We start from the raw sequence: 12,804 nt of genomic DNA, 5'->3' as shown, positions 1-12,804 counted from the left end.
GAAAATCAACAGCAACAAAGTATAATATTTTGCTAAACAGAACATCTAGAGGCAACATTTGAGAATGTTTTGATGGAAGTACTTGTACATCTAAATGAGATAATAAAACAGCATGCGAATTTGTCACAAGAATAACTTAAATCATCCTGGTCTGATCCTGAGTAAAATGGGTCTACTGGAATGGGTCTCTGTATACATAGACAATTTGATGTTTAAAAGTCTCAATGCTGATGCCATTTTGGGCGTCAGCATCTTGGTCTTAGTTGGCATTAGTTGGCTAAAAAAGTAAATATGATAATAAATGAGCAGTTACCTTTGGGTAAAAAGAAAATCAGGACTAAAAAAAAATGTACTCGCTCTTGCACCAGGCTCTAAATTATGTTTATTTCTTCTCTAAAGTCTGGTATTATAGGTAGCATAGGACTCTATAGGGACTGACTCACTATTAGATCCACCATTCAAAGAATTTCTCTAGCTTATACAGCAATTTTCAATAAGCTGTAGCTGACATCACTGAACAGCTGGCTGACTTTAGTGCTTTTATAAACACTTAATCTAATGCTTTCTTACTTATGTGAGGCCAAAAAATAAATTAGTTAGTGGTGATTGTTACTGTATTTAGCATTTTGCTTTTTTGTAATTTTTGAAAGTCTAGATTAAGTTTAACAGAAATAAAACACGTTCAAGTTACTGCTGCATTATAATATTTGCTAACGCTAATAAAATTTGAAAACAGATAAAACTAAAAATAAATAACTTTGCATTTGTCTCAGTCCTAGCAGTCCTAGTCCTAGCAATTCTTCTTAGCTTTGCTTTAATATACTTTATATATTGGTTTCATAATTTGATTTGACCAAGTCTTCTCAACTCAAGTTCCACTTCCTTTTTTCCAACAGCATTTAGTTTTTCACTAGCAGATTGGATTTGGATGAATTTAGCTCTTCTTTATTAACTTTTGACTTCTCTTTTTCAATTGCCATCAACATGTAAATGCAAGCTGGACCACAGTGCTGAGCAAAATGGCTTGCTACAACCCTCCCCCTTTGTATTCTTTTCCAGTGTTTGTGTGTTTTCTTCATATAACCTTAACTTCTCCTCCGTCTTGTTCCTCCTCTCTTATCCTACTGTATGTATACTGACAATGTCTTACTTTTACTTCTCTCTATCTCGTTTTCATTTTTCACGTCCACCTTTTTCACTCTTGCTGACAGACCTTTTGTCACACCCTCCCAAACCAGCAACCACACCCTTTGTCCACATCCTCACATTCAGTTTCTTTTCCAGGAGGCTGGTAGAAGGAGAGGCCAAGGGAGATGATGGCAGCGGCCTCCAAAATGATAAGTGTGACATCCTGTAAGGCCTCCCACACAAGTTCCAGGAACGTCTTGGCCTTTTTGGGGGGAATGAAGTTTTGGCCGAAGGTTTGGCACCGACGTTCCAGGTCTGCCGGCTCCCCACTGAGACCTGATAAAGGAGGATGAGGCACGATAGGCAAGACTGAGACAGAAAATACAATTTCGTAAAATAAATGCTTTAAGATTTACATAGCCAAGTGAAAAAACAAAACACATTTGCATGCACAGATGTGCAAGTTTCATTCCTAAGTGAAGATATATGTGGAGATAAACCAACAGTGTACATAGGGACAGTAAGACACTTGGAATGCGACATACATGCACAAAGCATCACCCACACTAAATTTAACAAAAGCCCTTTGCCCAGTAAAATAATCTCAAAGTCTTTAAAAAATGTAGCTAAACATGGCTCTATATTTCGTTTAAGGATTTTGTGGACAAGAGACTAGGCGTTGAGTCTTGTTGTACTCTCTCTGGGAATTTTAATGGGTGATAGGGGTTGTCACCTGAGTCCACCTGAAATGAGGAGGACTGTTGTTGTCAAAAGTCTATCTACACTCATCATGTGCATGGATATCATGGTTAATTTGGGTGTTTAATGACTTCTTTGAACTGTTCCTTTTCCAGGGTGGAATGATTGTACACCACTTGTCATTATGACTTTAAATAAGTTTGAATTTATTTGGGATTTTCTCCAATATAGACAGAGTCAAAAGCATACATACAGACTTAAATATATGCATACACTTAAATCTTTTAAGACGTGCTGCTCAGTGTTCTACAATTTCTTTTAACTAGACAAGGCAATGACCTATTAACATGATCATGTTTAACTGTAACTGTAACTATCATCCAGCACAAAAAGGATATGTTTGAAATAACTAATCAATATTCAGGGAGAAGGGAGAAGTCAGTGAACTCAGTAAAGATTTACACAGATTAGGAAGGTCTTTGACAACGTCTGAAAGAAGAAACAGATGAGATCTGGCACTATATTAATTGACTTAAATTGAATTGAACAGAACTGAATTGAGATACATTTACTTACAATGTAAAGAACCCAAGAACCATCAAGGCTCAAGCTTGCTATGAACTAGTAAACTAGTAACTACTGAAACATCTCTGACTGTCAGCAGTAAAGTGAATTTTGCACCGCTATGGACTGAGAGGGTTCCAACCAAGAAAAACCGGCACCTTCAAGCTCAACTGAAATTTGCAGTTGCCTTCTGGAGAAAAACAATTGAGCTACTTGGCCACAAGGATGAAATGCATGTTTAGAGGAGTAAAGGTGAGGCTTTCAGACCTAAGCACAATACACGGTAGTGGTAGCCTCATGTTCTGAGGTTGTTAATAAATTAGATGGAATAATGGAGAACTACCTTCAAATTTTTCAACATTGCTTCAGATTAACAGTTAAATGGTTGAAATATGGACACAATCGGGTGGACCGACACAACAATGATCACAAACACATTGGTTTTTGAATGGATAACATTAAGCTAAGAATAATTAAGAACAATAAGCTAAGAATTGGCCTTCCTGAAACTACAACCTCAAACCTATAGAACGTTTGTGGATTATGCTGAAAAGCCAGATTCAGGAAATACAGCAAATTTAAATAAACCTGAAGAGATTGATCAACTATCCAAGAATTGTCTGTGAAGGTTCTCAGTCATCCAGGTCATCGTAGTCAAAGGAGCTTGCAAAGAAAAGCGTCTGGACTTCTTTAAGTTGCTTGAAGACGTTTCACCTCTCATCCGAGAAGCTTCTTCAGTTCTAAGGTCAAATGGTGGAGAGTCCCAGATATAAACCTAGTGGGAGTGAGGGCAGCACGGTGGCACGGTGGTTAGCACTGTTGCCTCACAGCAAGAAGGTCCTGAGTTCAATTCCACCATCAGGCCGGGGTCTTTCTGTGTGGAGTTTGCATGTTCTCCCCGTGTTTGCGTGGGTTCTCTCCGGGTACTCCGGCTTCCTCCCACCGTCCAAAGACATGCAGCTTGTGGGGATAGGTTAATTGGATAATACAAATTGGCACTAGGTGTGAATGTGCGAGTGAATGTGAGTGTGAATGGTTGTCTGTCTTTGTGTGTTGGCCCTGCGACAGACTGGCGACCTGTCCAGGGTGTACCCTGCCTCTCGCCCTATGACAGCTGGGATAGGCTCCCGCGACCCTGAAAAGGATAAGCGGAAGCGAATGGATGGATGGGAGTAACCCCCCACAGAGGGACAAAAGGACCCCCTGATGATCCTCTAATCGCCTGAGCCAAGGTGTGAAACTGGGCGTGGGTCCCAATCAGCCAGAGTTTCGGGTGTGTTCATTGTGAAACCTGGCCCCACCTTATCATGCGAATTCCTGAGGTCAGATGGCCCAGGATGTGAGTGGGCGTTAAGGCGTCTGGGAAGGGATCTCAAAACTGGATTATAGATGGCAGAGAGTTGGTGTCGTAAACCCCCGCCTCTGTTCAAAGATGGTCGCTCACAGTGGACATAGATGGCTTCTTTCACTCCTCTTTCAAACCATCTGTCCTCTCTGTCCAAAATGTGAACATTGGTATCCTCGAAAGAGTGTCCTTTATCCTTAAGATGCAGATGGACTGCTGAGTCTTGTCCTGTGGAGGTGGCTCTTCTGTGTTGTGCCATGCGCTTGTGAAGTGGCTGTTTGGTCTCTCCAATGTAGAGGTCTGAGCATTCCTCGCTGCACTGTACAGCATACACCACATTGTTAAGTTTGTGTTTTGGCGTTTTGTCTTTCGGGTGAACCAGCAGACAAAGCAGAGTTGTTCCTAAGAGCCTGCGCCTTGGATCCACTGTCAGGGGATACAGAGCAGACTTGATTCTACAGAGAGCACAAAATCACCTTTTAAGTGAAAGGATAAGACAGGTCCATTTCACCATAGATGCCCTCCAGATCAAGATCAGCCAGACCCTGCAGGAACTGGAAATCCTTCTACCCTCTCCAATCTTAGAAGAGGTTTACAAGTTTGTGGACAAGGCTCAGCGGGCCCAACACTCTAAAGGAAAAGAAAGACAACGCAGGAAATTTCACACCTTGCTTTCAAAAACATTCACTCCTCATCCTGAACCTACACAACCCAGAGAAGAAAACACACCTGATGCCAGTCAGGAGAAATGGGTTAAGAACTTTTCAGACAGGATTCTCACTGAACCTGAAAAGAGAGTATTAGCCAGAGGACTCAATTTTGCCATTTCTCCACAACAGTTGCCCATAGTGGACCTCATCACAGCCACAGAATCTGCCATACGGATTAATAAATTATCACAGACAGAAGCAGAGCAAATCAGGATGAAAGTCTCAGCCACGCTCCCTCCATCCAACCTCACAATACAGGAAAAGAAGGCTGTCGCTTCCCTGAGCAAAGACCACAACATCACTGTTTTACCAGCTGATAAGGGAAGATGCACCGTGGTCCTAAACACTACAGATTACCATACAAAGATCACTACTCTCCTCAGTGACAACAATACCTACGAAGCCCTAAAGCGAGACCCCACAAGCAGCTACAAAAAGAAAGTTATAGCTTGCCTTCAAGACTTTGAAAAGGACAAAATTATTGACCGCTTTACATATCACCGCCTTTACCCAGGGGATGCCATACCCTGCATCTATGGACTTCCCAAGACCCACAAGGAAGCTGTCCCACTCAGACCCATAGTCAGTAGCATAAACTCAGCCACTTACAACATTGCTAAACACCTTGCTACCATCCTTGCGCCTCTCGTGGGGAACACCCCACACCACATCAAGAACTCCACCGACTTCACCGACAAGGTCCAGAAACTTACCCTGGATCCAGATGAAACCATGGTGTCCTTTGATGTAGTCTCTCTTTTCACTTGCATACCCACCACGGAGGCCGTGGAGACTGTCAGAAAACGACTACAAGAAGACAGCTTCTTGGAGGACAGGACCAACTTCACACCCGATCAGATCTGCACACTGTTAGACCTCTGCCTCACCACTACATATTTCAAGTACAACGAAGGCTTTTACAGACAAAAACATGGCTGTGCCATGGGCTCCCCCGTGTCACCTATTGTAGCCAACCTTTACATGGAGGAAGTGGAAAGGAAGGCTCTTGACTCTTTCAAAGGAAGAGTACCCAGCCACTGGTACAGATATGTGGACGACACCTGGGTCAAAATCAAGACACAAGAAGTGGAATCCTTCACTGCGCACATTAACGCTGTGGATAAAAACATCAGGTTCACCAGGGAAGACACAACGGACAACTGTTTGCCTTTCCTGGACTGCGCCGTGCACATTGAAGAGAACGGCAAACTCAACATCGAAGTTTACCGGAAGCCCACACACACGGACCAGTACCTCCTCTTTGACTCCCATCACCCTTTGGAACACAAACTTGGAGTAATTAGGACCCTACACCACCGGGCAGAACGTGTTCCCTCTAAGCCTGAAGGTAAAAAGAAGGAACACACACATGTAAAGGAAGCATTCAAAACGTGCGGCTATCCTAAATGGGCGTTCTTAAAGTCAGCAAAGAGGCACAGAAAAGAAGACCAGACACCAGCGAGGGAGGATAAGAAGAACAGACGCAACAACATTGTCATCCCCTATGTAGCCGGTGTATCAGAGAAACTCAGGAGAGTTTTCTCCAAGCATGACATCCCAGTGTATTTCAGACCCAGCAACACGCTCAGACAGAAACTGGTTCACCCGAAAGACAAAACGCCAAAACACAAACTTAACAATGTGGTGTATGCTGTACAGTGCAGCGAGGAATGCTCAGACCTCTACATTGGAGAGACCAAACAGCCACTTCACAAGCGCATGGCACAACACAGAAGAGCCACCTCCACAGGACAAGACTCAGCAGTCCATCTGCATCTTAAGGATAAAGGACACTCTTTCGAGGATACCAATGTTCACATTTTGGACAGAGAGGACAGATGGTTTGAAAGAGGAGTGAAAGAAGCCATCTATGTCCACTGTGAGCGACCATCTTTGAACAGAGGCGGGGGTTTACGACACCAACTCTCTGCCATCTATAATCCAGTTTTGAGATCCCTTCCCAGACGCCTTAACGCCCACTCACATCCTGGGCCATCTGACCTCAGGAATTCGCATGATAAGGTGGGGCCAGGTTTCACAATGAACACACCCGAAACTCTGGCTGATTGGGACCCACGCCCAGTTTCACACCTTGGCTCAGGCGATTAGAGGATCATCAGGGGGTCCTTTTGTCCCTCTGTGGGGGGTTACTCCCACTAGGTTTATATCTGGGACTCTCCACCATTTGACCTTAGAACTGAAGAAGGTTCTCGGATGAGAGGTGAAACGTCTTCAAGCAACTTAAAGAAGTCCAGACGCTTTTCTTTGCAAGCTCCTTTGACTATCCAAGAATTGTGCCAGCAGCTTGTTGATGGCTACCAAAAGTGTTAAGGTTCAACTTGCTTAGAGATATTTAAACAAATATTAATGGGAGCTCTATGTATTTTTGATCCTGTGTGAATTAGAGAAAATCCTAATTAAATTTACATTTAAAATTGTGCAGCCAGTTCTTTAAAAAGTAATTAAAGCTGTATGCTGTACAGCCATTCCACCCTGTAATCAAAGGCTCAAATTTACCATGACGTTTATGCCCATGATGAGTGTACGCAAACTACTGACTACAACCATCCATCTATGAAGGTAATACATCTCCATACTCACCCTCCTCTCCCCTCCCTAAATGATTCCGTTTCCATAGTGACTAGGACATCAGGACCAGGGCTTCCTGTCTCTAAGAGGTTTCTGCCCAGCAACAGGTGATGTCATTTCTCCTGCATGGTAGGTTTGAAACAGAATCATTTTTTTCTTTTGTGATTGGCCGCGGGGGATAGGAAATGGCAATTTGTATGCTACTGTGGTTGGCTGAGCTCAATGACTTGTGTGCGTGCATGCATGTGTGTGTTTTTAGACATCCTGCTCCAGCGTGCTTGCAGGAGAGAGAGAGAGAGAGAGAGAGAGAGACAGAAAACAGGTGACCTTATGCTGAGTAATTGTATCCTCCTTTTATTAGTCCCACCTCTTCATTCTATTCCATAGACTCTCTACTCCTCCTCCTCTCTCTTTCTCCCTCACTCAATCTCCCCTTGATGTGTCCTTGACAATGCGGCAAGCTGTTCTAGCTTTTCCTCCTCAACCACATCACACACACACACACACACACACACACACACACACACACACACACACACACACACACACACACACACACACACACACACACAGTTTATCTTATGCCCTCTTTCTCATCATTTCTTCTCCCATTCCATGTCTTCAGTCTTGGTATAATGGTCACACACTGCAGTGTTCTAGTATCCATACACTGTGCGTAAGTGAGAGAGAGAGAGAGAGTGCTTCCATGCTGATCGGTGGATCATGTTACAGATGATGTTCAGCATTAACTGCATCATAATGTATACTTGTGTGGTGTGTTTTCCCTGGTGTGTCTGTTCAACACTGTATATACCCATAGTCTCCAATCTGATCTGTCAATACACATTCCAGCTCTATGTTCGCCGTGATTGTAATCATAGAGAGCATAAGAAGCAGCTTTTGTTGGTGTGTCAGATCTGGAGCAGAAAATATTTCATGGAAATTATCAGCCACAAGTTTTTAAGCAGATCATTACAAGGTGGGGATAGGAGCATCTTTCTTCATGTGTGTTTGCACTCTGGCTGCTTTGAGATGACACCATATGTGATTTGTGAAAGCGAGCACAGTGCAAGAGAAGATGGTCAAAGTGTGTGGAGATCACCATTTGTGTGTGTGTGTTTGTGTGTTGTTTGCCAACTGTGCTTTGTAGGGACATCTGCAGATACATGACACCGTGTCAGAGAGGGAGAGAGTGACCGTGTGTGTATTTATGTGTGTGTTTTTGCATTAGGTTTGTTGGGACTTGCTGCACTGACTCCTGCCCAGCTCACAGTATCAAATTAGCAACACTCAACACAGACTTACTGTAGCTCAACACCCACCACCCCTCTCGTGTTTTTTCAATCTCTCTTCTCTGTCTCTCATTCTTACACACACATCTCACAGATTTTACTTACACTTGAGTACACACACACACTCTCTCTAACTTCTTGCTCTATTCACCTCTCTCTGTTCATCACCATCTCACTCTTCTTTCACTCTCTCTTGCTGACTTCCCAAGCCAACTTCTCTCTGCCGTTGTGTTGCTAGGTTACAAACTAGTTGAAGGAGTGGGCGTAGTGTGGTACCACACCCCTGGTAGAATACACAAGTGTGCGCATCTACACATTCAAAAATATTAAAGACACAAATATCCAAAATCTAGTTTGGCAAATTCATTATAACTTGATCTTTGGGAATCATGTGTGTCAGAAAAAGAGACTGCATGAAATTTAAGCACTGCAGAAGAAATTACCGTATTTCCCGGACTACAAAGCGCACCTGAATATTAGCCGCACAAGCTAAAATCAGGGGAAAATCCTGTTTTGTACATACATTAGCCGCACCTGACTAAAAGCCGCAGGTGTTTCAATGTTGACTTATCATATGTAAGAGAATATGCACAAAGGGAATTGTCAGGAAAGAGATGGCTGTTTGGAGACACACGCCTTTTATTAATATTTTGAAAAACAAGTTATGGGTACATATTTGCATAACTTTTTAGGTATATGTACAAGTAGCGGTAATTACAAGTACAAAACATGTACTGTGCTTCATAAATGAGTAACAAATGTAGTACATAACAATAACCTACAGCACACCAGAAAAATAGATTCAGACCAAGGCTGGACTGGGACAAAAAATCAGCCCGGGCATTTTGACTAGAGACCGGCCCACCAGGATAAAGATTGAAAATGTGACATCATTCAGGGGTAAAAACCGCAAAGGATTCTGGGAACTTGTGGCAAGAGGTACTAGCGCACGCAGGCTTTCAATTGAACTCAGTTACACAGCGATAAAAAGAAACACAAAAAATGGCAAGAAGCTGTTGTATTATTAACTGCAACAGCCGGTCGCATGACAGCCACGGGAAGCCGATCGTTTTTTTTAAAATCGGATTACGTCCTTGAAGAGAAATGTTTTAAGCCATGTTTCCGAAGTAAGAGCCGACGGATGGTCTGGATATACCAAATATAACGTCCCAGAACACTCCAGCTCACATGTTAGTCTGCTCCAACCATTCCCACAAAGGTCAGAGTTTTTTAGTCGTTAATACGTCATTTTTCTTAACATAATTGGTGATATAGGTTACAAGCAAGTCTGGCGCTGAACAGAAATTGTCGCGCTATGCTCCTTTGTTTATTGTGCATAAATAGTAAATTGTCCTGACACAATATTGCGTTTCACTTCTGTTATTACCATGGTACATTGACAAAAACATATACTTTTATTCACAGGATAAAACAGTTGTTTTGTATCACTAATTGTCCAGTGCGATTACAGCATACAATATTATTGTCACTGCTACATTTCTGTAATGAACCAGAAATTATTTCCACTACTAATTAATTACCGTTGAGCTCAAAGGTTATATTAATAAACGGTTAACAAATGTGTATTTATGATGACGATTTGTGAGACTGGTAAACTTACCTTTGTTCGTACGATGGTCTTTCGTTCTACACGGTGCGTTTCAAGGTCCTGTACCCATCTGTCGGTAAACTGTACCTGGGCTTGTTGCAGTGACCTGAAGTTACTAAACTTCATGAGTGTATGCACTCACTCCAAGAACCGTGTAATTATAAATATGAGCGTGGTGAAAGTTGGGCAGCACGCTAACGTCTTTTGTCCCTCTGTGTGCTTGTAAGGGTCTAACCCTTTCACACCTTGGATTTTTTCCTCGTATCTTTTCTTTGTCTTTTCGTCGAGTCTGTCTTTGTACGGACTGGCATTGTTCTCCTTTTGTTTTGTACATTCCTTTTTTGTGCAGAAAAGAAAAAACAAGAAGGTATTGGAACCGGAGAATGAACGTTTTGCGGTGCTGCAAATGCTTGCATTTGATGCGGTACTTGGATTGTTTTGCCACGAGTTCCCGGCATGCAATGCGCGAAAATCACGTGATTGCTAAACAAGGGGGCGGGTGCATTCGGCCTCCTCGGCTGTAATTGGTCCAGCCCAGAGTCGATCATGACCAATTGGCCAATCCAACACCTTTCATTATATATACCCTTCCTAAAAAAAAAAAAAAAAATCCATCGGCCCATAAAAACAAAAAATCGCCAGCGGCCCACCGGGCAAATGCCCGGTATGCCCGATGGCCAGTCCAGCTATGCCTGTACCCATCTGTCGGTAAACTGTACCTGGGCTTGTTGCAGTGACCTGAAGTTACTAAACTTCATGAGTGTATGCACTCACTCCAAGAACCGTGTAATTATAAATATGAGCGTGGTGAAAGTTGGGCAGCACGCTAACGTCTTTTGTCCCTCTGTGTGCTTGTAAGGGTCTAACCCTTTCACACCTTTGATTTTTTCCTCGTATCCTTTCTTTGTCTTTTCGTCGAGTCTGTCTTTGTACGGACCGGCATTGTTCTCCTTTTGTTTTGTACATTCCTTTTTTGTGCGGCAAAGAAAAAACAAGAAGGTATTGGAACCGGAGAATGAACGTTTTGCGGTGCTGCAAATGCTTGCATTTGATGCGGTACTTGGATTGTTTTGCCACGAGTTCCCGGCATGCAATGCGCGAAAATCACGTGATTGCTAAACAAGGGGGCGGGTGCATTCGGCCTCCTCGGCTGTAATTGGTCCAGCCCAGAGTCGATCATGACCAATTGGCCAATCCAACACCTTTCATTATATATACCCTTCCTAAAAAAAATAAAAAAAATCCATCGGCCCATAAAAACAAAAAATCGCCAGCGGCCCACCGGGCAAATGCCCGGTATGCCCGATGGCCAGTCCAGCTATGATTCAGACTAACTTTTAGGCTCAGGTGCAGTGACACGGCTTTAACAAGAAGAAAAGTCAGTCATTCACCACCATCTTTCTCTTCTTCCTGCGCACTAAAACCACCAAAGTCCTCTCCTCCAGTGTTGGAAACGAACAGGCTCAGGATGGCCTCCATCCACTCTCAGCTTCTTTCCTTCGTTGTCACTTTCAAAACCAAACAAATCCTCGTTGTCAGTGTCAGAGTCGAACACCCTCAGAAGGGCCGTGGCGGTGTCCTCCATCATGCAGCAGTCCAGCCCTTCGAAATCCGTTGGTGATCATGGATGTTTTCACACTTTTCCACGCTGTTAGAATCCAATGGTGGAGTTGGGCATAACTTGCTTTTTGCAAGTTTATCGCCGCACATCATCCAGGCCTCCAGCTGAACGCGTAGCGCTACTTTGAAGTTTGTTTTTCGCGCTACTTCGTACGGCACTACGTTGCCTGGCGGATGGACATGTGACCAACATACCACTCTTGAACCCCGATCCTTCCGCCAGGCAACGTAGTGCCGTACAACAGTAGAACAAACAAAACAAATCCGCTCATGGACAATCCATAGAAAAGCCGCACCTGACTAAAAGCCGCAGGGTTCAAAGCTTGTGCAAAAAGTAGCGGCTTATAGCCCGACAATTACGGTAGTTGCTTAATCAGTTAGTTGTATGAAAAGATCAGCTGACTTGTTTAGTGTTTCTCACACACACACTTTGCATGTTCTTTTTTTATCCGAGACAAGATATAATCAACATAGTTTGGAATAATACACAAACTTTTATTTTGAATAAACTGGTTACCAGCTAACATAAGGTCTGTGTTGTAGCCAATTTGAACGTCCACCATTTGAAATGCAGCTGGCGATGGCAATTGTTCTGCTATATTGGATTTGGATTTCTGCTGCAAGTTGGAAGGTCAGTCTAACCAGAACCTGAACCAGCTGGAGAGCCAGCGGTGCTGTGTTGTAGCTCACTGAGTCTGCAGAACGAAAAGAGGAATACTGTTGCCAGTGGCAGTGCAAGACTATAAAGATGAAATGGGAAGAACTCATAAGACAAACACCTGATTATTGTTATAATATTATTGTTATTATTATTATTGCTTTTATCGTGCGATCGTGGCTCAATAGTTGGGAGTTCGCCTTGTAATCGGAAGGTTGCCGGTTCGAACCCCGGCTTGGACAGTCTCGGCCGTTGTGTCCTTGGGCAAGACACTTCCCCCGTTGCCTACTGGTAGTGGTCAGAGGGCCCGGTGGTGCCAGTGTCCGGCAGCCCTGCCTCTGTCAGTGCGCCCCAGGGTGGCTGTGGCTACAACTTGCCATCACCAGTGGGTGGATGACTGGATGTGTAAAGCACTTTTGGGTCCTTAGGGACTAGTAAAGCGCTATACAAATAAAGGCCATTTACCATTATTATCATGTTACAATATATTGGTAGCATTATGAATTCATTTAAGAAAGTGTGTGTGCGCCTTTCTCTCATGCACAGGAACACACATGCAAATGCAATACAATCTAATTCTGGGGGAAACA

At 43.3% G+C, this 12,804-nt stretch overlaps 1 protein-coding gene across 2 annotated transcripts in view; it reads right to left on the bottom strand.

Annotated features, from left to right (window-relative positions):
• atp2b3b (ATPase plasma membrane Ca2+ transporting 3b) overlaps nt 1-12,804 on the bottom strand; it is a 110,966-nt gene that overhangs the window by 80,419 nt on the left and 17,743 nt on the right. For both annotated transcript variants that reach the window (XM_085392972.1, XM_085392973.1), the window contains exon 3: nt 1,267-1,464. In XM_085392972.1, coding sequence (XP_085249098.1) covers nt 1,267-1,464 — 198 coding nt within the window. The remainder of the gene's footprint in view (nt 1-1,266; nt 1,465-12,804) is intronic.

Source organism: Rhamphochromis longiceps, linkage group LG20, assembly GCF_057381845.1.
Source record: "Rhamphochromis longiceps isolate RC_006_pf linkage group LG20, R_longiceps_female_GT1.1, whole genome shotgun sequence".
Taxonomy (NCBI): Eukaryota; Metazoa; Chordata; class Actinopteri; order Cichliformes; family Cichlidae; genus Rhamphochromis; species Rhamphochromis longiceps.
The sequence above is the reverse complement of the archived record's forward strand: the minus strand, read 5'-3'. Positions and strand labels throughout refer to the sequence as shown.